At 49.6% G+C, this 26,810-nt stretch overlaps 1 protein-coding gene across 1 annotated transcript in view; it reads right to left on the bottom strand.

Annotated features, from left to right (window-relative positions):
• Window positions 1-26,810, bottom strand: part of Slc4a8 (solute carrier family 4 member 8) — a 57,870-nt gene that overhangs the window by 26,138 nt on the left and 4,922 nt on the right. The window contains exons 2-9 of the mRNA XM_021216851.1: window positions 18,361-18,442; window positions 7,726-7,875; window positions 6,902-7,037; window positions 5,970-6,130; window positions 3,630-3,818; window positions 2,678-2,769; window positions 1,763-1,920; window positions 934-1,021 (exon numbers count right to left, since the gene is read on the bottom strand). Coding sequence (XP_021072510.1) covers window positions 934-1,021; window positions 1,763-1,920; window positions 2,678-2,769; window positions 3,630-3,818; window positions 5,970-6,130; window positions 6,902-7,037; window positions 7,726-7,875; window positions 18,361-18,442 — 1,056 coding nt within the window. The remainder of the gene's footprint in view (window positions 1-933; window positions 1,022-1,762; window positions 1,921-2,677; window positions 2,770-3,629; window positions 3,819-5,969; window positions 6,131-6,901; window positions 7,038-7,725; window positions 7,876-18,360; window positions 18,443-26,810) is intronic.

The raw sequence follows: 26,810 nt of genomic DNA, 5'->3' as shown, positions 1-26,810 counted from the left end.
AGAGGAACCCAAGCTCAGTGTGCAGGTGTACGCCTGTAGAGGAACCCAAGCTCAGTGTGCAGGTGTACACCTGTAGAGGAACCCAAGCTCAGTGTGCGGTGTACACCTGTAGAGGAACCCAAGCTCAGTGTGCGGTGTACACCTGTAGAGGAACCCAAGCTCAGTGTGCGGTGTACACCTGTAGAGCCACTCCAGAGGCTGAGGGAGGGAGTCTGCCAAGCTGAGGGCCAACCTGGGTTAGAGACAGGCAAGACTCACAGAGACTCTGAGAGTCGTGTTTGAAACTAGAAGGGCTCCCTAGTGAAGACGTCCGTGAAAGAATCAGAGGTCATAAACAGCCCACGCTTCCCTCTGCCCACTAAGACATACACCCGGGAAACTCTACTGTACGGCATAGCACAGAGCAATTGTGTGGGACAGCAAACCACAGCTTACATGTGACATGTAAGGGCATATCCTGACCTTATGCAAACTGGTCTTGTTTCCATGGAATCAAGTATTTCCTTATGCAAATGGCATCAATGTATTTAATTAGCCATAGTCTCAGGAAAGTTAACTCAGGTTTCACAAGTTATATTAAATACAAAGACTATATGTTCTACTTGGATTTTCTGCATCTTTAATTACTTGAAAAGGGGAGAGTTAAGTGGCCATAGTGCTAAATGCTTACAATCCCAGCACTGGGTGTTCAAGGCCAGCCTGGGCTGCGTAGTAAGAACCTGTCTATATGAAAACAAACAAGAGATAGCAGCACCAGAAAGGCCTCCCAGGGGGCTCGCCTCGCTCTTCAATGGCTCTCAGAAATGTTCCTTGAACTGCTCCCAGCAGACACTGTGACAACCATCACTTTATCCCAACAACGCATCCAATTTCTGGGACAGAGCAAGCACTCAGCATTTGTGAGAGAATGAGGAGGGCAGAGGCGGCGCGTACCTCGTCCGTCATGATGGTGGCCATGGACCTGCCAATCTCATGGTACTGCTGCCCTTTTCCCACTGGGCCCAGTAAGATAAACAAAAATCTGCCAAAACACACAAAGAGGGAGCTCTGTAAGTAAGGACAGAGACTGGCGTCTTATCTTCTCCAAACAGCAAAGCCGTGCCTTTCCCTGCTACCACACAGTGTCACTGTGCCTTTCCCTGCTACCACACACAGTCACTGTGCCTTTCCCTGCTACCACACAGAGTCACTGTGCCTTCAAGGAAAGAACTAGCCTGTAGCTGAATGTCACCTTGTTATGGCCAAACACCATTTGCAGCTATTTATGAGACATTATTCACTAACGTGGCTGGCTACATTTCTTAGAGTTACCATAGACATGATTTCTAGCTACCTGAAGGATGTCCTTTCAAAAGACAGTGTTGTTGTGTAAATCCAAGGTTACATCTAATTCCCATTCTTTGTTCTAATAAGAAGACAGGGAAGGGCAGGGTAAGGAAGCAGAGGAGCGCCCTGGGGAGGAGTTGTGCTCCCCACATCTGAACTCCACAGTTAGTGGGCTCCGAATCACCACGCCACCACCTGTGGGCCAAGTCCTGCCAGCGCTGTGGAAAGACACCAGTACCTCTGCCCAGAGCCGGTTCCCAGGAGACTGCCCTCTGACTGGGAGAGCGCCTCTCGGTGTCACATGCCAGCCTGCTCCCACTGCTCCAAGGAACCCTGACACGGCTCTCCATGCAGCACACCCTAACTTTAGTTTCCAGCGCCAGCACTCACGCAAGTCTGCTTTGAGTAGGCTGCCCTCAGCCTAGCCTCACGTTACCTTGTTGGGATGGGCACCTCCGTCAGGCCAGAGAGCAGCACTGCCGGGGAGAGCCTCACAAAGGCCACGATGGGCCGGTCCAGCGTATCCACCTCTCCCACCAGGACATTGGACGCCTCTGCTCCCGTAGGAATTTTTTTCATGAAATGAAGATCCACCTAGAAATGCACGAGAACCTTCTGGTGATTTCATCTTCAACACCAACCACCTTCTCCACAGCTCCACTTCACATGTCATTCAAGGTTAAAAACATCTCTCACTGTTCTACTTCATCTCCACAAAATCCATGCGTGGAGGCAGCACAGATCACATCAATCCCACTGTTTAAAAACAAAACAAACAAACGGAAAAAAACCAAACAAACAAAGCAACTAAGACCAGGGAGGAATACTGACTAGAAATTATACATGTAAATCAGCGTGTGCATGTGCGTGCCCACACATGCAGCAGCAGCACACACACATGCGAGAGTCAGTGCTCTCCTTGCTTGGTGAGGGATTCAGGATGGAACTGAGATCCTCGGGCAGCAAACACCTTTACCTACTGAGCCACCTCAAGAATCAAAGTTAGTGCAAGAACTTTGGCCTGATTCCATCCCGTCATGCTCCTCGAAGGCTCTGGGTAGCAGTATTTTTCTTTTCCAATATCTGACTGCTTTGTCACGTGCATGAGTCACAGCCCCCAAGAGTCGTCTGAGACATCAGGAGTGTCAGGAGGCAGCCACACAATGCCGTCCTGACAACTTGAAGATGAGAAGGAACTGCAGGGCCGTCACTGAGGAGCCAGCCTCACCCAGGCTGGTGTACATTATACAAAGGGAGAAGACTTGAGTGATGGGCACCCTGTCCATAGAAGCAGCACCAGTCCTGGGACTGTGAAATAACAGAGAGAGGCCACCTTGCTGCATCTCCTCACCTTGCTCAGATCCACAGGGCTGTGCTCACAGTTCACACCATTCTTCACTTCAAGGTTTGAAGCTGGAGCAGACTGAGGAGACACCGTTTGCCCTGGAGGGAGAAAGCCAAACAGAATCTGCTAGGAGCTTGTCCTTTCCCCTCTGACACAGCCCGGCCCTCACAGCAGAGGTCGAGAGGACTCTGCGGCAGGGAGCAGGGTCCCTTTACATCTGTCCCCACACACTTAGTGGTAAGCAGGAGGCCTGGAGACTCCCTCCATCTTCCTCAGCCGTCGAAGCCTCTCTTATTTCTCTATAGCCGTGGTGACCTTCAGCCAGAAGTGCACATGGAACTCTACAGAAAGCTTGCAGAAACAGGTTCCCAAAACAGGTCTGCACTCTCTGACTTAGACTAGAAGATAATGCAGACAAGGCCCTGCCCAGCCACGGGGAGGAAGCCATTAGCAGCTGAAGAGTTTGCAACCCACCTGCACCCGAAGCGAAGGACAGTCCTGCTATGGTCTTTATTAACTTGAGATGTGAAGGGCTTTAACAAACTGTCCAGGGCCACAGACTGCGGACGGTAGAGCCAAGAGCACAGAAGCCTGTCTATGCTACAGCATTCTGTGTCTAGGCCAAGACGTCTGCTAGTTGAAAAAGGCTGCAGGGTTCCCTTCTCTGCTCCAGATCAGCAGTGTGGGCACTGGGCACTCTCCTCACAGCTGCTCCCTTTCTCTTTCACAGAGCACAAGGCAGGGGGGGGGGGAGAGGTACCAGTCCCAGGCCACCCTGCTTACCGCTCACCAAAGAGATGTAGTGCGGAGCAGCACGGCCTCCCCCCCACCCCACGTCAGCACCTCCATGTAGTGCGGAGCAGCACGGCCTCCCCCCACCCCACGTCAGCACCTCCGGCTAGTCCCCGAATGTCTCACCAACAAGACAAACCGCAAGCGCCCACAACCCCCCCCTCACCGTCTCTGTCCATGGAGTGCGGGTCAGACTGCTTCTTGCCAACTTCAGCAAAGGAGCGGACGATGGGGATCAGGTTGTTCCTCCTCTTCTCGTTCTGGTGGTGGTGCTTCTTCAGCAGGGCTTCCCGCACTTTAACCCGCACGCTGTCGCTCAGGTCTCGGAGCAGCTCCTGCTGGTCCAGGATCAGGTCTAAAAGCAGAGATTCCAACCAACACAGGAACAGAGCACCCGCATCAGGTGCCTGGGGAAGGAGCGGCGGGCGGCAGCGGCAAGCTGCTCCACCCTCTTCTACCAGTTTTATCTTTTCTTTCCCTCTTAAAATTCCCCAAAAGAAAAAAAAAAAATCCTCAATCAAAAAGCACCTGTAGCTCCCAGAAGCTGGAAGGACCAGGAGAAATGTTCCTGCTGTGGGCCTTTGAGGAATATGCAGCCCAAACTAAAACTCATTTCAGATTTCTGATTCCCAAACTTATTGATTGGTTCATTGGTTTTATTTTGAGACAAGATTTTGCCACAAGCCTGGGCTAGTGTTGAACCTGATCTCCCTGCCTTAACCTGAATGCTGGGATCACGGGCATGGCCACCACATGGCTGGGGATGTGTCCCAGCGGTCCTAGGAGGTTAACAACACAGGCTTGGTGGCTGTTTTCTGATTTTTGTGACACTGCTGAGTGACCCTCAGTCTCCAAGGGTGACACTTTTCTTTCACCTGGCCTACGACCCCTGTGCCAGCTTCAGACAGGTAGAATCCCCACCCCCACTGCTGACTACCACAATCACCTCAACCACCTTTAGAAGATCTAGAGGCACATTTAAGTTCAGATCTGTTTCCCAAGTGTCATAGCAGCTCCGATTACACGCAGACACTGCCATCTGGATGCTGCCAGATTGTTGCCATCAATTCTACCTCCTGAGCTGCACTAGAAACCGTGCCCTTTCGCCACTGCCCCATGGGGGCAGCGTCCTGCCTCCTCTCTTCCCATGGCCTGACAAATTAACTCAGCCTCCATCTTTCTTACAGCTGCCCTGCCAAGGCTTGGCCGAGGTCTCATTGTTGAGGACTGTAGGGCACTAACTCCCAGGGATTCCTCTATCCAAAACACTGCACACGCTTTCTTAGGAACTTGGCAGGTTCTTAGACATGTATGTAGTTACAAGTCAGTGAAAGACAGCTGTGACCCTTTTGGAACACAGACCAAGGATAGAGCTGTGTGAGGAGAATTCTGAGTGCTTATGAAAAAAAAAAAAAAAACTCCAAAAAACCATGTCCTGTGACCCCAGTTTCTTCAAACGCAGTGTGGGGATGTGCTTCCGTGCCCTGCCAGGTGTAGCGGACAGCACTGAGTTCCCTTCAGATTATTGATTATGTCCGGCTATTGCTATTTGTTTATAAGCCTCCACAAAAAACCGTTTTTGCTACGTGAGGCTTGCCCGCCAGGTGCAAAGGCTTAGCCGGCGCCACATGCAGCTCAGGCTTGGGGTTACACACTTTACTCGAGTGACATCCGTAACCCTCAGCATTATATAAACTGTATGGCCTCTCTGATGCCCATTTATGGCCTCCGATCTCCTGGGTTCTGCTGCCTCTGCAGCCATGAACAGGACACTGACATAGAACTTTTTTTTTTTTTAATCCCACTTTCCCCACAGTGGGTGGCACACCCAGGCACCACCACCTTTCAAAGGAGTCGACACAGGATTGCATCAGGACTGACCTCGGTCCCCAGGTCCCCCTCCTCAGAGAGGCAGAATAACCCAGACACCGGTGCTCCCCAAACACAGTCACTTAACATCCGCTCACACCCCACGGGCCACCCTGCACACCACACCAGACAACTCCACTAGACGGGCCACCCCGCACGCCATGCTGAAGTGCGGGGTGCCACGGCTCATCTCCTGCATCTCTTCTAGAGGAAGAGTGTGTGCTTTTAAATCTTTCATTTTTAAAAGGTACTATTACTATTATATTATTACCATTACCACTAGTGTGTGTGTGTGTGTGTGTGTTGAAAGGAAGTGCCACGGTGTGCTCATGGAGGTCAGAGCATGGCTTCCGGAAGCCAGTCCTTCCGTCACAGGTTCCTAGGATGGCACTAAGGCCGCCTGCCCAGCTGGCACGGAAAACACTGCCTCAATGACCCTTTAACTTTCTTCCTTTCCGGCCTCAATGTTCTGCTTTGTTTTGCTTGAGATAAAGTATCGCTGTAGAGTTCAGACCTCGAACCTGGCATTCTGATCTCCGGCCTCCTAAAGGCAGGTTACTACGGTGTGCGCCAGAATGCTTGACTCTCATACTTCTAAGTTTACGCCCAACTCCTCTGCCCGCCGTCTGCCCTGTACCTGAGATCTCCTCTATGCTACTTGCACGCATGTCCAGAAGGACGGAGCCATTGATGAGGCAGCTCCTCAGCTCAAAAAGGCTGTGCAGAGAGAGCGTGGCCACATATGGCTTGCTCCAGCGCTCTCCTCCGTCCTCCACGTCCTCTTCAAACTTCAGCCACCTGAAAACATTGCCAATGTGAGACACCAGAGACAGACAGAGGGTGGGGTCTGCAAGAGGGCCAAACCTGAACTGTCATGCTGAACACTAACTCCCGGTCTCATGCTCAGACACAGAGTAAGTGGGAAAAGCAAGCTGTGGTACAGCGCAAATCTCATCCTGTTTTTATTCAGAGACACACATAAAATTACAAACACATATATAAGACCCAAATACATTCCTAGTTTTATCCTTGGGATAGTAGGATTGAAGGTAACTGCCATTTCCTTTTGCTTATATTTGTTTTTAAATTTTTTAATATTTATTTTTATTGTATGTGCATTGGTGTCTTGTCTGCATGTATCTGTATGACGGTGTCAGACAGTGAGATGCCATGTGGGCTCTGGGAATCAAACCTGGGTCTTTTAGAAGCCAAGTGCTCTAGCCCCTTAAAAATCTTTAGTTATAAAATTGTCTATAATAAGCATAATTCTTAAAATTCTACATCATTTGGACACAGTGATACCACATTCATAAAACAACAACATTTTTATCAGTGCTTTGTGTGACTTCAGAAACTCACGAAGACAAACAGGGAAGACTCGCTGCCAACTAGCTTGTTTAACTCTCTGCCGTGGAAAATGTCCACAGCAGTGCATGCACTGACCCTGCACCACGCAGAGCTGGAGCCAGGCTTACTGGTCACCACATTACCCAAGAAGAGGCAAGAGGCAAGCAGGCCTGGCCGGCTGATAGGCCTGCTGCAGCAGGCAGGAGTCTGCCCCACACTCACCTGGCCGTCTCCTTCCACTCGGCGTCTTCCCCCTCTTTCATACAGATCTCGTCCAGCTCTGTGAACAGCTCATGAGGCACGTGTTCTTCATCTTCCTCAGTGCCAAGAATGAACTGAACACGCTGAGATGGGGTGTCTAGGAAACCAACCAGAGAGAGAAATGTCTGCATGTGTACCAACCTCCAAATCAGAACAAAAACAGCATTCTGCCTAGCAGCTTGGGGGTATACAGAAGATGCCCTGAACGCAGGCTTAAACGTTCCTTTTTCTTAGAGGAAAGGCTGGCCTATGGAAGCATCGCCACAAGGGAGCAGAGCTGTCAACTGAGACTACTCGAAGAAGTCCCACAAGAACCTAGAAACCTGGAGAGAAGGCTCAGTGGCTAAGAGCACTGGCCATTCTTCTAGAGACCTGGGTTCAGTTCTAAGCACCCACATGGCAGCTCACAGCTGTCTGTAACTCCAGTCCCAGGGATCTGGGGCCCTCTTCTGGCCTCCAAGGGTACTAGGCACTCACGTGGTGCACAAACATACATGTAGGCAAAATACCTGAGCACATAAACGGGTTTGCTGTGTTTATAGTTTCTTAGCGATCCAGCAAATTCCAGTAAAAAGAAGTGGCTAATTCCCTAGCAAAGGGACTCTGACGCTGTTGATTGGGGTGCTGAAATGTAAAATTTCAGGAAGGCATTTTTAATCCTTAGAAGTACTCCTTCCTATTGGGAACCCCAGACGATGACTTTACATGGCTATGCGCCTCCTGCACTGCCCACGCCTCACCACCTCTCCCCACCATGGACCCCTGTCCTTGCTCCAGGGTGTTACCGTGGGCCAAGGATTCCAAGCCCTCCTCGCCCTGGCTGGCTCCTTTGCCCCGCCCTCCTCGTCTCCGGTGCTTCTGGCCATGAGTGCGGTGATGCCGATGGCTCTGCCTCCCCAGCGGCATCCGAACCCCCACATACAGAGTTCTATGACCTGGATAGAAGCAGAAGACTCAGAGAGAACTCCTTTCACAAAAGGGTGTGGCATAATTAAGAGCAACAAGATCACAAGTTTTTGTACTGGTCACTTCTGGAATGTTTAAACTTCATAGACAACTCTCTCCTCTACCCCACCTCCCCACACCCCACCCCCAGGAGTTGTGTCTTCCTTTGTCCTGCACTTGGCTGAAACCTCAAAAGATATTGTGACAATCAAATTGAAGAATGTGTGCTTCATTATGCATATACTACCTATGAGAAAATGCATGATGGCTGGGACTTGTGGGGAGATCAAGGGAGCAGGGCATGGGAAGGGGCCGGGGCAGCAGAAAGTGTTCTTCATCTTCCTCAGTGCCAAGAATGAAGCATGCACAAGGGAAGGGGGAGAGGGAAGAGGTGAAGGAGGGGAGGGGAGAGGGAGGGAGAAGAAAGGTGAGAGGGGAGCTGACTTTAAAACTGTGAATATATGTTACTTATTGCTATCACAAGGGCAACGTGAGTGATACTTGAACAAGCCGTTACTATATGGTAATTGTGGCAGGTCTTGGCAGAGAGGCAGCTTAGAAAAATGGTTGAGGGCAGTTAAGGTTCCAGTCAGCCTGCCCTGGGTTCAAAACTCCATTTTATCACCAGCCGTGACATAAACAAGAAATCTACTCTTTCTAGATTCTTTGTTAATTGTTTTGGTTTTTGGCTTTCTCTGGAGCTCACTCTGTAAACCAGGCTGGTCTCAAACTCATACCAGCCTGCTTCTGTTTCCTGGGTGCAGGGACTAAAGGCATGCGCCACTGCCCAGCACTTGATTCATCTTCTAAAAGGAACACTAAAGCTTGTTTTCTTAAACTCGCAGAGCAGTAACTAGGAAAACACGGTGCTGGCAGACCATGCAGGGGCCCAGCTCTGCACTGGGCACTACGACATCTAGACTACTGCTGACCGACACGGTAAGTCAGAAGGAACGAGGCTGGGTTTAGAGACATTAAAGTTAGGGCACAGAGAGCAGAGAACATGGAACGCGATGGAAGACGACTGACCCGATGCCCCTCCTTTCTCGTCTTCTGCTCCCCGTTCCTCCTACAAACCTCTCTGGTTTTTCATCTTCAGCCCGACATCCAGCCTTCTTTCCAGCCCCCAGTTCAGAATCAAAGCTTCATGGCCGTTCCCAAGCCTAACACTCAGGGTCCTGTCTGTCGTTTCCACCTGATTCCTGCTCTCTGCGTCCAGATCTTAGCTGTGCCCACACTGTCCCCAAGGCTCTTCCCATCCTTCCAGGGAGCCCCTGAATCCAATCTGCGCCCCTTCCTCCCCCCCTGAGCCGTCCTTTCTTCTCACCTGACTTGGAAGGCAGGGGCCCTCGGGAGGTGACTGACTCTTCCTTTGAGGAGGGAGCACCTTCCCCCACTGCCCTGCCCTAACCCCATACAAGCTACCCCCATTCCCTTTCTATCCATCCTTCCATGGTTGACCTTAAGAAGCCATCTCACTGAGGAGCTGCCCGACCCCATTTCCCCCTCTCCTTCCTTCCCCATCAGGAACTCCAGGCACAAATTTTTGCAATCTATTTTTAATAAGGGTTCAACCTCTCCTCTAGCCCACCACCCAGCAGAGGTAGTAGAAGAGAAAAGCTATTAGGATATGGGGGAAGTGGACCTGTTAGCAATAATTATTTGGGGGGTGAGATCAATCTTCTTTGGTAGTTCAGTCCCATAGCAAATGTCAAATACAGCTCAGTTCTCTACCAAATACAGACCAGTTGTCTAGACAGGCAAATACCACACACACGAACTGGCAGCTACAGTCCAGTCCTTTTGGCCAAGTAGACACTATGCACAAACCAGCAGCTGTAGTTCAATCCTTAAAACTACAAGGCTCACCAACTGGCCTGAGGCAAAGCTGCAGAAGCAGCAAGCTGCTGCAGGAACCTCACCAGCAGTTCTTGGGCAAGTTTCTCTCAACAACACTAAGGCAAACCAATACATAGCAAGGCGGAGCAAACCAAACCAAAGCTCAGTGCTCGTATCCCACTGCATGCAGGATCATATTTTTACTCCTTCATCAGCCTTCTGTCCCTGCCCCCTACTAAAGCAGTGCTCGGTAAGGACGCCAGACCTACTCATCCTATCTCTGTCATAGCCTATTTCTCAGTTCCACAGACTCTGTGGAGAGCCCAACATGTGTCAGGCCCCTCTTCCTTGGTGTTCAGAGCTCCATCAGCTTTAGTAAGACTGCGTCTGACAGCAGTCTTCAGATGCCCGACAACCCACCACAGGAAGGGCTGCCCCTGACCCTGTTCTCATCTGTTTTTAGCAGTACCTCTAGATGTCAAGCTCACTCCCACATGCCTCATTTTGAGTCTTTCTATGTAGCCCAGCTTGGTCTCCCAGGCTGGCTTCACACAATTCTCCTGCCTCGGTCTGTGATTTCAGGTGTAAGCTACCACACAGCTTCTAGTCTCTATCTACAGCACCGGCTCTCAACCTTCCTAACACTTCCATCCTTGAATACAACTCATGTTGGGATGACCACCAACCATAAAACAAAAACAAAACAAAACAAAAAAAAAACCATTACTTTTGTAACTGTAATTTTGCAACTGTAATGAATTCTAATGTAAATATCTGTGTTTTCCAGTGGTCTTGGGTGACCACTGTGAAAGGGTTGATGACTGCCACAAGGGGGTCGAGACCCACAGGTTGAGAACCACTAATCTATAGAGATTAACATGCCCCCAAACAAATTGAAAATCCTGTAAAGTCAGGCTCCCAGCAGGTGTGGCGTCTCACCTAGAATCCTAACACGCAGGAGGATGAAGGTGGGCTAAACGCTGGAGGTCAGTCTGGGCAACTGAGTGAATGTGAGGCTTGCCTAGGCGAGTAAGAGAGGAAGGGAGGGAGGGAGGGAAGGAGGGAAGGAGGGAAGGAGGGAAGGAGGGAGGGAGGGGAAAGAGAAAAGAGAAAAAAGGAAAAAGGAAAAAACCAAAAACAAACAAACAAAAAAACGCTGTGAGGTTCCACCCCTACATTCACGGCACTGTCACTGTGTAAGTCCCTTGGTGGGTGCACAGATGGCTCAGCAGTGAGAGGTTTCTGCTAGTCTTGCAGGGGACCTGGGTCTGCTTCCCAAAACCTTCACAGTGGCTCACAGCCACTGTAAGTCCAGTTCTAGAGGAGCTAATGAGCTGTGTTGGGCCTGTGGAACTGCACACATAACGCACAGATACACCTGCAGGCGAAATGCCCATATTCACAATAAAAATACATTTTTAAAACAAATCTCTGGCTTAGCCAGGCAATGGTGGCAAGTGCCTTTAATCTCAGCACAGACAGATCTCTGTGAGTAGGAGGCCAGCCTGGTCTACAGAGTGAGTTTCAGGACAGCCTGGGCTACACAGAGAAACCTTGTCTCACAAATAAATAAATAAATATAAATCAATAAAACAAAAACAAACCCAACAAACAAACAAACAAAAACCACCTGAGGTGTGGGAGCTCAGAGTTACCTCAGATCCCCACTCTATCCTTCTGTACCTTTTGTTCTGGGTCCTACAGGTCACAGATGTCAAGCCTTTCTCTGCCCCTACTTTGATGAAGGAGGTTTCCTTTTTAACAAATTTAATACCTCAAGTAATATTACAGGTCACAGCCCAGATCATGGCTCATCCCTGTGAACTTAGGACTCCAACGCTCAGTTCTCAGCCCCTTCTCTGGACATTACTTCCTTTATGACAAGTTCACATAGTCAACATGAAAATAAATGATTCCCTGTGAGACCCAGGTGATCTGCTCAAAGGGAGCTGAAAGGTAGCCCTGCATGCTAGCACAGAACATCTGGAGATCAGGGTAGCCCTGCATGCCGGCACGGAACATCTGGAGATCAGGGTAGCCCTGCATGCCGGCACGGAACATCTGGAGATCAGNAGCCCTGCATGCCGGCACGGAACATCTGGAGATCAGGGTAGCCCTGCATGCCGGCACGGAACATCTGGAGATCAGGGTAGCCCTGCATGCCGGCATGGAACATCTGGAGATCAGGGTAGCCCTGCATGCCAGCATGGAACATCTGGAGATCAGGGTAGCCCTGCATGCCGGCACGGAACATCTGGAGAACAGGGTAGCCCTGCATGCCAGCATGGAACATCTGGAAAACCACCTGCATGTATATCTCTGCACCTTCACCAGCCCCAGAGTAGCTGCTTTCAGCTCCACCCACCTTTCACAGCCGCTGCACCACCTCACCCTGTCCACCTGAGCCAGGCTGCTTGCTCTTCCTCAAATGGGTCGGGGCTTTCTGCACAGGCACTTACCCAAAGTTCAGGGCAAATCCCCTGCCTCCTCAGCAGGGTTTCTGATTTCCCTGACCTTCTTCCAAGTCACTCAGAGCCCTCAGCTAAAGCTTTTCCCACACACTTCCTCTGCCTTGCTTACAGCCCAGCAACTGCCTTACTCCCTGTGCACTCCTTAAGGTCCTGGCTTTGATTCTGCCCAGAGCTGAGTGCGGATTCCAGGGCCTTGCACTTGCTCTAGCGTGCCCCAGAGCAAGCAGGCATTCCACCATGGAGCTAAATCCCCACCTCTCCCCATCCTGCCTGCACTGTCTCATGCACTCAGTACTCCAGATGGAGTATCTGCATTCAGCAGATGGAGTATCTCCAAGTGCCTCCCCTGGGTTAGACCCTTGAGACCTGCTCAGGGTGCAGGATGACCTAAGGGAGCCTCGGATCTGAAAGGGGCCACAAAAGGACTCGATGAGCATGAAGTGCTTGCCAGAGCGGAGGAGGAGGAGAAGGAGGAGGAGGAGGAGGAGGAGGAGGAGGACGACGACGACGACGACGACGATGACGTCGTTGTCGTCGTCAGATGATGTCGTCGTCGTCGTCGTCCTAGCTGACCTGTGGAGCACCTTCCTCTGCATTTGAAACCCTCTATCTTGGAGGAACACCAGTAGGCCACAGGGTGAGAGAAATGCAAGAAGCAACATGGATATTGAAGAGAGGTGAGACCTTCCATCCCTAGGAAGTGAACTACGGGAGCCCCAGAAACTGACCTTGTACAGGATCACCCCCTCCTGGAGCATAAATAAGCTGTCAGGGTTGCTGAGAGGAGCTCACAGGCAAACTGAGCAGCCTGAGACACACAGCAGGCGAGGGCAGACACCTCAGAAGTCAGACTTTCTGAGGAGAGCTGCCAAGTCCTCATCCTCCCTCACCAGCGGTGAGGTGCTAAGCCAGCTCAGCCTCCACAGTCTGCGCCCCACCATCCAATGCAGGTCGGGGTCCTTGGGGCGATGCTAACATCTGTCTAGTTCTCCTTTTCTTTGTGAAACAAAATAGGAACAGCAATGCCTAGAAGATGGGCACAGACTTGTTAGCATGTGGGGAGGCTGGGAGAATGCTCTCTGGTGGAAGTACACTCCTCCCGTCCCCCACCTCAAGACTGTCATGTACATATCAGAACACTCTGGACAGGCAGATCCCTGGGTGTACAAGAAGGAACAGCAGAAGTGGCCATCTGCTAAGATGTAGGATTCCAGACTGTCTTAGTCAGGGCGACTACTGCTGTGATAGAGCACCAGGACCCAAAGCAGCTCAGGAGGAGAAGGGTTCTCTCTGCTCAGGCGTCCACACCACAGTTGGGGGGTGGGGGTGGGGCGCACTTGTGTGGAGGCCACGAAGGAGGACTGCTCACTCCTTTGTTCCTCAGTGACCTGCTCAGCTTACTTTCTCTTATGACAACCTACCCAGGGGTGGCACCGCCCACAGTGGGCTGGTCCCACCACATCAGTCACCAGTCAACAAAATGCCATGCAGACTGGCCTATAGGCCAGTCCTATGGTGGCAAATCAGCTGAGAGTCCTTCTTCTCAGGTGACCCTGCCTTGTGCAGAGCTGGCATAAAGCTAGTCTGCACATGTCTCTGGCGTTCTCAGGGCACCCTGTAAAGTGCGAGCAAACTGAATGCCATCCATAACTGATGGTATTCCACCCTAATACACCCGTGAAATCCCCACAGCTCATCTCTGAAGTCACCTGTGGTGGCACTGGCAATGGAATGGCGTCACCTAATTGTGCCGGGTTCTGTCCCAACATCTAGAATATGCACAAAGTCTTCGGAAAACACAGCCATAATGAAAACTAAAATATTCTTTTTAAGTACAACTGATTACCTCAGACTGAGGAGCTACTGTGTCTGGGGACGACCATGTGAAAGGAAGAATTAGGGAACATCAGAAGGAACCTCCTGAGTGAGAAAAAAGGGACATCAGAGGGGGCTTCAGGAGAAGGGACATGGGGGGTTGCCTTCAGGAGAAGGGACATGGGGGGGGTGCCTTCAGGAGAGGGGCATCGGGGGATGCCTTCAGTCGAGGGCCCAGTGCGCATGCTAAGGTGGATGTGCACACTGCTCCCACGGTGATCACGTCGTCACTCGGCCTCCCGAACGGTGACTGGGCTCTTGTGAAATTTCGTGTATCTGCGCAGAGCTGGACTTGGCTTTGCTAGAGCTGTCCCGACCACGAGCTTCCTCTTATCCCAATAGTGTGGCTGTGACTACTGCTTCTCTTTGACCATGTTCTGACCACCCCCAGGGCACCCACTCTGGAAAACTGCTAGCATTATTTAATTGTATCTACATTCTCAAAAGAAAAACACCAGAACCCATTATCAGGCCTCATCTCTTTGACTAATTTACCCACTGAGACGATCACAGTAAAGCACGGAGAAACCACAGACTGTCTGATGTCGTAAATCTAGGTTCTAATTAATGTTCTAGGTCCTAGAGGAGGTCCAGCCTTGGCCATTCTTAGGTGCCAACACAATGCTTAAGTTGTTCGAATCTCCACAGTGCTGCCGAAGGGAGCAGGGAGGGGCTCTGTATGTACTGAGCACACACCATACGATCTGCCTCAAAAGTTAAATCCCCACCAGGCTGGTAGGGCGTAAAGAGAAAGACATCCTTTAGACGCCCTTGCTGGCTCTGTAGGAAGAAGGAAAAGCATCCATCTTAGAGGAGACACCTTCCCTGCCTTTTGAAAACACCAGAAAGACATGCCAAAAATGAAACCTAGTTCAGCAGGGTCGGAGCTGGGAAGGACCAAATGGCTGTCACGACAATGGCCTGTCAGTCTCTGAGCTAGGAATTCTGAAGCAAGGACTCAGATCTTTCTGAGTAAAATTAGTAGAATAGACGGCAAACAGATACCAGGAAATAAAGCCCAAGCCGCTAGCTGGATTCTGGCAGCCTGGTGACCCCACCAACTTAACTCTATGATCACTTCACTGGTCATCCAACCAGGCAGGCACCCACTGCCCAGCCCAGCAGCTCAGCCACCACCCTTCCTTCTTATCCAGCCTCTCCTCAGTCAGTCAGATCAGCCTACTGAGCCCGCCAGCCTCTCCTCAGGCAGTCAGACCAGTCTACTGAGCCCATCAACATGCTAATAAAGCACCTGGTCCAGTAAAATTTGTAAGAAAGATGTTGATGTTTTTAAAATTAAGAATGTAGAATGTACACACACACACACACACACATACACGCACGAGCAGCCATGAATGAGACACTGGATCTTTGGAGCAGAAGAGAAACCACAGGCATGAGTCACCCACAGAGACACGAGGGGCCTGCGGAGCGCGCTGCCCTGCATGCTGTTTACCCAGCACTCGAATGCAGCTCAGCTCGTGTTAGTGAGCACTAAGCTCTGCTCCCCAGGGCTTACGGGGTGACTCCAAGTCAGTACACACAGGGGAAGTCTTACATGTGGAATACACATAAGCCTCTAAAGCCATAATGCATTAAGCTGACGTCAAGCATCATAAATCTAGTACTTAATCAGGAGTAATGGTCTGCCAGGAAAAATAGGAACAGCCATTCCTCTAACACACACTAGTGCCTGGTCACCCACAGGGCTGAGAGAGACCCCACCCCCTGAGATGCACACCCCACCCCATGTGCTGCTGCTCTGAGTTATCTCAGGAAAGTTCGGCTCATAGTTGCTCTCGATTGTTTAATAACTCTTACTGATGGAATCAGTTCACTCAAATGGACCCATATTTACTGTCACCAACATCTCCGAGAATGGTGTACGGGAACATGGGCAAGTATACAAAATAAGGGCAAAGAAGACACAGGGTTTCTCGGCAGCCACAGAACCTCGAGAGATGGCATGTGCCTCCCTCAACCAGGACACAGTTTATGGCATCCTCTATTAAAGCTAGGCTTTTTTTCTCTGGGTGTGCCTGTAGGAGATGCCACCACCCCACATGCAGCTTCACCTCAATGTGAGTCTGGGTGGGACCCATAGCATACCCAACCCTCAGAAAACTCCAGTCCCTCTCCTCTCCCCTCCCCTCTCCTCTCCTCTCCTCTGGCTCTGACATTTCAGGACTGGGCCTCCATTTGCATGTAGTCTACTGTTTAAGAGCTAACAGGAGAGATTCAAGTTTTCAAAAGGATCTGGTCCTAAAAGGCCACTTCCCACACAGTGCCCTCCACAATGTGTCATCCTCCAGCTTTCCTCTCAGCAGAGGAGAGCATGAACCAGAAAGGGGTGACATCATCTGGAGATGCTGCCATCTGGAGATGCTGCTCCCCAAAGCTCCACAGATGACCTTGATGGGTGAGACCTGGCCTTCAAAATCCAAGAGAGTTTGTAGGAGTTCGTTATGCTATTGTCAAGTACACAGAAAATACTCATACATGTTCCCTTCTCAGCAGAGGACTAAGGTCCACAGGGTAACAGCCAGAGGACCGCGGAGCTGCTAGCAATACACTCGGGGGTGCGTCACAGAGTATGTCTATATGATGCGGCGGGGCGGTGGGGTTAGATCTGCCTGCTTTGCTCCACAGCAGGCTGAAGAGAGAGGATTCCATGAGTCTCCCCTGCCACCCAGTCAGTCCCCACAGCTTACAGAGGATAACAACACCAGCACATGCCTGAGGTACTGTGAAGGCTGGAGTTGGGGCTTGTGTTTAAATTACTGTGCTTCAGAGATCTATAAAACAAAGCCTCTAACCTGTTAGCCCCGTAGCACAAAAACGATTTCCTCGAATGCTGGGGACTGCTGCTTATGCACGTTAACAGGCTATGCATTTGTCTGCTTCTGTAAACAAGCTTGGGTGTCCCAACTACACCAGATGTGCTTCATCTCATGTAGGCAGGAGGTACGCAGGCAGGAAGCACTATGCCTGCCTCTGATTGGATGTACGCAGGCAGGAAGCACTATGCCTGCCGCTGATTGGAGGTACGCAGGCAGGAAGCACTATGCCTGCCGCTGATTGGATGTACGCAGGCAGGAAGCACTATGCCTGCCGCTGATTGGATGCAGCCTTGTGGGCTTTGCCTTTTTAGGGCCCTGGCTAATGCACTCCCATGCCAGACTCTGAGAATCTGGGTGTGGGACTGGTCAGTGGCCGTTGTTCTGGCCAGCACTTAATAAAGCTTGCTTCACATTTGGCTCAAAATTATGGGAGTGATCTTCTTGCCGGGTGGCATTCACAGACTACAGAGGAAAAGGAGAGTTGGTACAAAGTGCCTGACTCACAAAGGCCTTCCTCCACAGCAGCCCACACCCGCCACCCACCCACATTCTCAGGGAACAGACCCAGAGGCCGAGTTAGTCCCCCAGCTTTCCTCCGTTCCCCATTCAAAGGCTGAGTTTTCTCTGGGGCCTGGACCAGTTGGATGCAAAGCCCATGGCGGGAACAGGCAGCACGGAGAGAACACACCATCCCATGCTGTCTGAGCATCGGAAGCTGTCACCGCAGCAGTCAGGGAGCATGCAGGGGAAGCCCAGGGCCTCTCGCACAGACACAGACTCGCTCCTTATTAAGGCTCCTCTGGACACAAACCCTCCTCCAGGATAAGGAATGCCACCACTAATGAGGAGCCATGATTAGGAATCCAACCAGCCCCTCCACCACCCCAGCCCCCGGGATAAAGCAATACAGGACACCATATAACAGTCCAGTGAGAAGCTGGGGTCGGCCAGGGAACAAGGATGGCCCCTCCCCCTTCCATCTCACTGGAGTTTTATATGATGTTTACTGTGAACTCCCACAGAGTCTTTTCTGGTCTATTTCTGTGTTCCATTTGCTTGCTTAGATATATATTTTTTTAATCAGGTAGAAATGGGCATAGTTAGAACAGAAGAGAGAGTAGTAAAACCGTGGTTAAAAAAAATTACAGCCAAACTGAACTTTTAAAAAACTACTCATATTTTATTTTCTTTTAAATATGTGTTGATACTTTACATTTCCATGAGGTTATTAAAAAAAAAAATCAGTGAGCTAAATGAGTATTTCACGTCCTCAAAGAAATTGTTAGTATTTATGTCGAGTTTCCCAGTTCTCTGAGCATTGGTCTCTGATGAGCTGACTGGACGGGTGGGGTTCGTCACCTCGGCTCTAAGGAGGTTCCCCCGACAGAGTTTCACAGCTAGAAAGACAGACAGAGTGTGAGCCCTGGACTGGTTTCTCCCTGGGACTTACCTTCCAACTCCTCCTTCTCATAGCGAATGTTGAGAATTGTGCTGGTCCCGCCCTGATCCACCACAGCTTCCTCATCTGGTCTCTGTTTAAAAACAGATATGCAAATAGTCACAAAAACTATACAAATATTCATTCATTCAAATACTTCGAACCACAGTGTATATGCCAAGACGCTCTAAGATACCCAGAGGGGAAACACAGTGGCTGACATATATTCTTAGTTGGAACCACATAATAACCTTGAGATGCAAATATCCCAGCCAACCATTCTCTTTCCCATTGTTGTGAGTAGCCAAGACCCAAAGCACATTAAATAACTATACCCAAGGTCACAGACACACTGGGAGGAAATAAGACCTGAGAGCCATCTGAAACCTGAGGAATACCAGCAGGCTCTTGCTGTGAGTGGTGACTGCCCCTCACTTCCAAACTAACCCAGCCCCCAACTTTTATGTCCTAATGGCACACTTCAATCCTAGTTAGTAGTAATGGTGGGTGTGTGTGTGTGTGTGCGCGCGCGTGCGTGCGTGTGTGTGTGGGTGGGTGTGTAGATGGCTTACTGATTAAGAGTGTGTATACTCTTGCAAAGGACACAAGCTCAGTTTCCAGCCTATAATTCTAGCTCCCAAAGATGTGATGCCCTCTTCTGGCCTCCTTGGGCAACTGCACTCATGCAGGCATACCCATACACACATAGAAAAACAAACAAAAACAAAAAACAATACACAAAAAACAAGCCAGGTGTGGTATTGCACGTTTGTAATCCCAGCACTCAGGAGACAGAAGCGGCCTAGTCTACAGGTCAGGTTCCAGGTCATCCACTTCCGCAGAGTAAGGCCCTGCCTTAAAATTAAGAGAAAACAGATCTTTTAAAAAAGATAATAGCCCCTGTCCCTAGCACAGAAATGTTCGTTATCACATGCGCTTAGTCTGTCTTTCTTAAAGCAATGGCTGTAACTTCAGACACCTTCCCACCTACAGGGCACCAACTCACCAAGACAAAACACCCTTCACCAATGGCTGGTGCGCAGCTCTGGCCAGGCTCCAGTCCCCCAGGGATATGGGCACATCCTCACCTCCGAATGGCCTGTGCTTACCATCAGGTCCCCACCCTCCCTCCAGGTATGGCTCAGACCCCCAACTCACTCACTTCACCCTGCTCCCCTATGCCCCCAAACACAACACTGAAAAGATATTTTTAATGAGGTTAACTTATTTTTTTTTAGAGAAATTTAATGTCAAATGTCAGAGTAATTAATTTGATAATTTACTTTCATAGATATTTAAAAATACATATTATTACCACAATGAGAAATATCTCCAAGATAGAATATTAAGTTTGAAGAGCAAAGCAGAAAAACAAACACCCAAACCCTGTGATTTGCTATACTTTGTCAAAGAAAAGGAGCTGGAACATAAACGCTTGATTATGCTTTAGAATAAAGGATGTAGAAAGATGGCTCAGTGGTTAGAAGCAGCAACACCAAGTTCAATTCCTAAAATCCACATGGTGGCTCACAACCATCTGTAACTCCAGGTCCAGAGACCTTAATGCCCTCTTCTGACCTCCACAGGCACTGCTTGCAAATGATGCACAGACATACACACAGGCAAAACATTAGTAAAAATAAATAAATAAATAAACTTCAAAAGAAAGAATAAGTTACAAAAGCTTGTTTTTTAAACACTCAGATCAGGGGTGGAGAGATGGCTCAGTGGTTAAGAGTGTATTGCTCTTCCAAAGGACCTGAGTTCAGGTCCCAGTACTCACCTTAGATCGCTTAAAATCACGGTAAGCCCAGCTCCAGGGAACCAGCACTTTCTACTGGTCCCACAGGAGCCACCACCACTGGCACACATGCACACACACACAGACACACACACACAGACACACACACACACACACACACACGCGCGCGCGCGCACACGCGCACGCACACACACACAGAGAGATACACATAAATTAATTTTTTTAAAAAAGGAATTCTCAAAATAAAAACAAAACAAAACAAAACAGAGACAGATGTAAAATTGGTGATGTGCCGATTTCAGAAGAGTCTATTCTGAGTAACAGTGCACGGAACGGGCTGAGGACGGGCTCCGGATCAGCTCCTGGTGGCACGTAACACAGAGGGGAAATCAGGACAAAGTGTCCGACTGCCCCCAGCAGCATCTCCGGTTAGAACAACAGAGCAAACCACAATAGCGAACATCCTAACTGTTCTTTCTTTTATGCTTTCCCAGAAGAAGTCTCACCCTGTAGCACAGGCTGCCCTGTAGCTCAGGCTGGTCTAGAATTTGCTCTGCAGTCCAGGCTGGCCTCTCAGTGTACGGGGATCAGTCCTGGTGTGGGTATCTGAGGGTACTGCGTGCTACAACCATATCGAGAATGGGAAACAACAGAACTCTCGGTGCTGCTGGAGAAAGACAAACGTCTGCAGCCACAGTGGGAGACACTTCACACAAAAACTTACTCTTATTTTGTAATACACTGTTTGGTATTTACCACTAAAACCGAAACCTAAATCCACATAAAATCCTGAACATAGATGTTCACAGAAGTTCAACTCATCACTGCTGAATACTTAAAAGTCACCAAGATGTCCCTCTAAATGAACACACAAACTGTAAACTCAGAATTCAGGAAGCTGAGGCAGGAGGATCACTAGCTCTAGGGAAATTATGAAAGAGAGAGAGAGAGAGAGAGAGAGAGAGAGAGAGAGAGAGAGAGAGAGAAAAGAATAATCTATGTACTGAATAATCCCAGTTCTGTGACATTCAGGAAAAGACAAAACTATAGAGATTTAAAAAAAAGAAGACTCCTCCCCAGGGGCTGGGGGAGGGACTTACAGTCAAGCACAGAAGATTTTAGGGCAGGGCAGAAAACCATCCAACTCTAAGACCACGCCCTAACGAAGCTATGGACATAGCCTTGGTGTGAAAGCTGATCTGTCGGGTGGGGAGGGACTGCAGGGGAATTTCCCGTCCCTTCTGCATTGTACCATGAAAATAAAGCTATTTATTACAAAGTCTCTAAAAACCAGAACAAATGTGACATATGGAAGAGAGGCAAATGTGACTGCTGAGGAGGACACGCAGCTGGAGAGCCTGTCTCGCCCTTGACGTGACACGGTGGTGCTGCAGAGGCCTCTACAACACACTTTAAAGACACACTGAAGTATTTTCAGATGAAGCTCATACCGTAATCACAGACAGCTGTGAGTTCAAGGCCAGCCTCAGCTACATAGTGAGTACCTGGCCAAGAAGTCTACACAGAAAGACCCTGGGGAGGGGAAGGGAGAAGGAGAGGGAGGGAAGCGCCTGGTTTGACCCATGCAGTCCACAGGTAACTCCAGACCTCCCTCAGCTGGCCCCTCGGTGGTGCGATTTGACAAACGGTTCCCACCTGCACGCCAGCTCTCCTTACAGCTGGTCTGTAGAAAGACTCCTACGGAATCCTCTCTGATCTTTTTCCCTTGTGCTGTACTGGGGGTTGAACCGAGGGCCTTGCACATGCAAGAGAGTTACACCGCAGCTGAGGAACCTTTTTTTAGGTGTGTGGAGGGTGTTTTGCCTACATATCTGTGCACGTGTGCCTGGTATTGGGGGAGACCAGAAAAGGGCATTAGATCCCTGGAACCAGAGACAAGACAGTTGTGAGCAGCCTTTTGGGTGCTGGGAATTGAGCCAGGGTCCTCTACAAGTGCAGCCAGTGCTCTTAACCAATGAGCCATCTCTCCACCCGACAAGGAACCGTTTTTAAGTAAAAACGAAAACCAAACCAAACCCACCTGTCCTGCTTCCCTATCTGCCCACGAGTTCCTTTCTTCTTGCTTTGTTTTTAAAGACAGGATCTCAGTGTGTAGCCCTGACCAGCCTGGAATTCAGAAACCACCTGCCTCTGCTGGGCTTAAAGGTGTGTGCCACCACACCCACCATGGGCCAATGAGCTTCTAACAGCTGGAAGCATGTGTTTGTCATACTTGAGCATCTCCTACAGCCCAGCCGCCTACACTGTACCAGCGTGTACCTCTGTGAGCTCCATGGAGAGCGGAGGGAAACATAGAAGAGTCAAGATGGTGTGTGTGTTCCCTGTCATTGATACAAATGATTCATTATGCAAATATCTCTCCGTTGATATACATTTGAAATGTTCCCCAACTTTCAAGCATATGCCAACTTTGTCTGAAATTATTAGACTGAAAGGGAATCAGGAAATCTCGGTCCTCTTGGTCTATGCCTGCAGCAGGGCCACAAAGGTTGGCTCTATGGCCTCTACAGCCCCCACTACTTAAGGAAGCAAGATTTTTCAACTTGGAGTCCATGACCTTCTAGGAGACCGATGGATGTGCACCACCAGAGCAGGGAAATGACAGTATGTGCATTTGGTGGTGTGGGGGGCAGTCCATAGCTTTTACCAGATTCTCAGAGGAGCTCGTGGCTCAGGAGAGATTAGTCACAAGGAGTACATTGAGCAAGCTCAGGGGAAGGGAGAAGAGTAGTGAATTATGAGAAATCTTCCTTACAAGTGAGCCTCCTTCCCATGCTCCCTCCTAGTGGCTCATTGATACTGCTGCCTGCTAAACATGAACTGGAGGTCCCAGGGACTAGATAAAAAGAGCTGAAGTGTTCATTCACATTACAGCATTGAAGCTGCATGGCTGGAGGCAGCTCGGCTGCGAGGAGCACTTGGTGTTCTTGTAGAGGACCAAAGTTTGGTTCCCAGCACTCACACCAGGCAGCTCCAATAAACTCCAGCTCCAAGGGACCTGACGCCCTCTTCTGGTGTTCACAGGCACACACACACATGCACACGCACACACACAGATGTTTGCGCACACATACACATAAAAATTAAATTGAGCCTTTTTCATTAAATCATTGGCATTACACAGCACGTGCTCAGAGATAAAGCACTGTTATAAGCCTTAAAAACTGGTCTTCTCCAGGGAAGACCCAACCAACTAGTTATCCAATACCAAGCGCCCTAGGAGCACGCACATACAGGTAACATGTGGACTGAGCAGATTGTAAGTATATTTCTAGGAGTGTGTGTGCATGTATGTGTGCTGTGTGTCTGTATGTGCATGTATCTCTCTGTGTGTAGGTGCATGTATGTGTGCATGTGTGTACATGTATGTGGTATATGTGCGCATGTGTGTCTATGTGTCATCTGTGTCTGTATGTGTATGAATGTATCTCTGTGTGTGGTATGCATGTACATGTATGGGTAGCATGTATGTGTGTGCATGTGTATGTCTGTGTATCACATGTGCCTATACATGTGTGTTATATGTGCATATGTGTATGAATGTATGTATGTGTGTATGTACACATGTGTGCATGGGTATGCAAGTGTATGCCTGGGTGAGCAAAGGAAAAGAGGCCATGAGTTTGAGGGAGACAGAGAGCAAAAGGGTGCATAGGAGGTGCTGGAGGGAGGAAAAGAAAAGGGAGAGTGATAAAATTATAATTTCAAAAAATTTAAAATATTATTAAAGGCAATGAGTGAAGCTGGGGATAGTGACATCTTTAACACCAGAACTCAGGAGGCAAGTGAATCTCTGACTTCAAGATCAACTTGGCTTACACACTGAGTTCCAGACCAGACAGGACTACACAGTGAGACACTGTCTCAACAAAAAATAATTAATTAAAAAAAGAATGAGTCAGATCTGAATGGTAAATCAAAGTCTTACTTCCAGGAACAGCCAAATTAAAAGACAGGAACAGGACTGAATCTTACATAATACTCCCAACTCCAAGACACAGCCCAGAAGGGGCAGAGAACGAAGGTCCAGGCAGAAGCCACCTAGAGCCCTGCTGTCCCCCCTGGACTCGTGGAGATGGGCCTGCCCAAATGAACCCCATCACCCTTCCAAACTTTACCTCAAACATGCCTATCACGCCCCGCTGCACCCTCCCATCCAAGCACTGCTGGCTAGATCAACAGGACAGCATTACAGAATGTTTCCTGAGCGCAGATGCACTCTGCCATCTTAAAAATCAACAACACAGAGGCGAGCTCCGCGTCCTGCAGATGAGCACTCTGCACAAGGTGCCCCTCAGCCCTACCCCAGGGGCTTCCCATCGGCTGGCAAAAGAAGTTGGTACAACTAGAATTTGGGAGTGATTTCAATGGGACATTTGTGCCTCCGTTTTTGCTGTAGCTATGACCCTCCCTAATCTCCAACATGTTCTTAAATCAGGGTTAAGTAAGAGCTCACGAGAGCTGAGAGGGGCAGGAAGACTCAAGCTTTAGTATTAATTATATATTAATACTGCTCAAAGCAAACAACCTGGTCATTTTGAGAGCTCCAGAAATCTGAGCGTGGGTGCATGCCCGCAGTGGGAACGCACTGTCCTCCCCATCAGTCAGTGCTCAGACTCACACACACAGAAGCGCCCTGTTGCTCAGCAGCCCTCAGGTTTTCTCCATCTGCCTCTTCACCCAGCACAACACCTGCTTCCTGGCGCCCCCTTGGAAGCTGGGTCACTGAATCTGGCTCAAGTCTCTACTTCTCTCTCACTCTGGCTTGGAATAAACAAAGCCAAAGATGAGATCCCTTTGGTAACTCAAGAGCTATGCAGTTCTCTGACAGCGCTGTGTCACAGGGTCGGAAGGCTGGGCAGGCCTGGGTGCCTTCAATTATTTCCTCAATGCCTACAAATGCCCAACAAGAAAACATGGTCCACAAGCCCTGTGGCAGGAGGAGTCACTCACTGGCCGTGAGCGCCCTCCCACTTTCCAGTCTGCTGGGAAATGAGATTGCACAGTGGCTCTGTGCTTTTTCCCATGAACCCCAGTTGAAGTCACTCCTGTTTAGTATAGACTTGGAGAAAACTCATAACTCATGGTCCCTGGAGAGATGCACATCGAAGCCGCAGTGACATCGGCGGTGTTCTTGACTTTACCCGGCAGAAGAGAGTTAAGAGTACAGCTAAGTAAGACTATTGAAAATTATATAAACGGCAAAGGAGTCACATTGTAGTTAAAAGCATTATAGAGCCAGGCATGGTAGCACATTTGTAATCCAGCACTTGAGAATTGAAGCAGCAAGATTACCAACTCAAGGCCAGCCTGGGCTACGTAGAAAGACCCTTTCTTTAAGGGATGGTTGGTGATAAAGACTGCAGAGACGGTTCCTTGGGTTAGAGCACTCGTTGCTCTTGCCAAAGACTTGGGTTCAGTTCCCAACACCCATGTGGTGACTCATAACCACATTCCCTGTTCCAGGGAATCCAATGCCTTCTTCTGGCCTCTATGTTAACTGTACATACATGGAGCGCCCATATACATGCACAGGAAAACACTCATCCACAGAAATATTTTTCAAAAAAATAATATCCACAGAAGCATGAGGCAGATAAACAAAACTGTAGAGGAAGATCTGAGGGGAAAACCAGAACCTGAAAGACGTGATTTCTGGCTCCGAAGGGGGAACAACAGAGGAAGGAAACTACAAGCCTAGCGGGCAGGGCTTAGTCTAACAAGACAGGAGGCCTCAGTGACTCCCTAACTACCAAGGCAGCAGTGAACGCCTTCCTACCTTATGGGAAATGGCCAAAGGCTCCATTACCTCAGGCTGCTGTAACCTAGCAGCAGAACCAAGGAGGCTGTTTCTCTTTGTGTTGACGACACTATGACTGCTCTGCCAAGGCAAACAGCACTGAGTTGATTACCTGCAGCTTTGAAGGAAGTAAATGAGCAGCCTCAGCTGCCCCTGTTCTATGGCCAAGGCTCCGCTCATCAAGTCAGCCCATGGCCCTCCCACAGAGCTCCCCAGCAGAGCTGGAGAAGCCCCAAGAGGATGCCCACACACTCTAACCCCCCCACACACTCTCACCCCCCCCACCCGCACGTGCAGGGAGGGTGAAGGGGTACCGACCCGACTGCAGTGGGGTGAGGGGACAAACTTCCATCTGGAACTGGAGGTGTTGCTCAGTAGTGTTGAGCAAACACTTATCACCTGCTTACCATCAACTGCCCCGGACCTTCAGGAGTCAAGGTCGGCTCTCACAGGAGCCAACCATTCACTTGCTCAGCAAAGATGTCCTGTGCGCACCAGGTGCAAAAGCCACAGAACAGGAGACACCAACTCCAGAGCTCTTGCCCCAGGAGTTTGTTTCCAGTCCACCATAAGACACAGGTGTGAGGCTCCTCCTCTGCTGGACGCCCCAGTTCCTCCCACACACCAAGGTTTGACATTCTCCCTTCACTCGTTGACTCCCCCAGCCGGGGCTGGCCGAGAACTCTATGTAGCCAAGATTAACTGTGAATTTGTTTGAACATTTATCTATGTGTGAGAGTGTTTTGCCTGCGTGTGTGTGTGTGTGTGTGTGTGTGTGTGTGTGTGTGAGAGAGAGAGAGAGAGAGAGAGAGAGAGAGAGAGAGACATGGAACACATGGGTGTCTGGTTTCAGAAGAGGGTAACAGAGGCCCTGAGTGG

The sequence above is a fragment of the Mus pahari genome, chromosome 17 (genome assembly GCF_900095145.1).
Source record: "Mus pahari chromosome 17, PAHARI_EIJ_v1.1, whole genome shotgun sequence".
Classification (NCBI taxonomy): Eukaryota; Metazoa; Chordata; class Mammalia; order Rodentia; family Muridae; genus Mus; species Mus pahari.
This window is presented reverse-complemented; position numbering and strand designations above follow the sequence as displayed.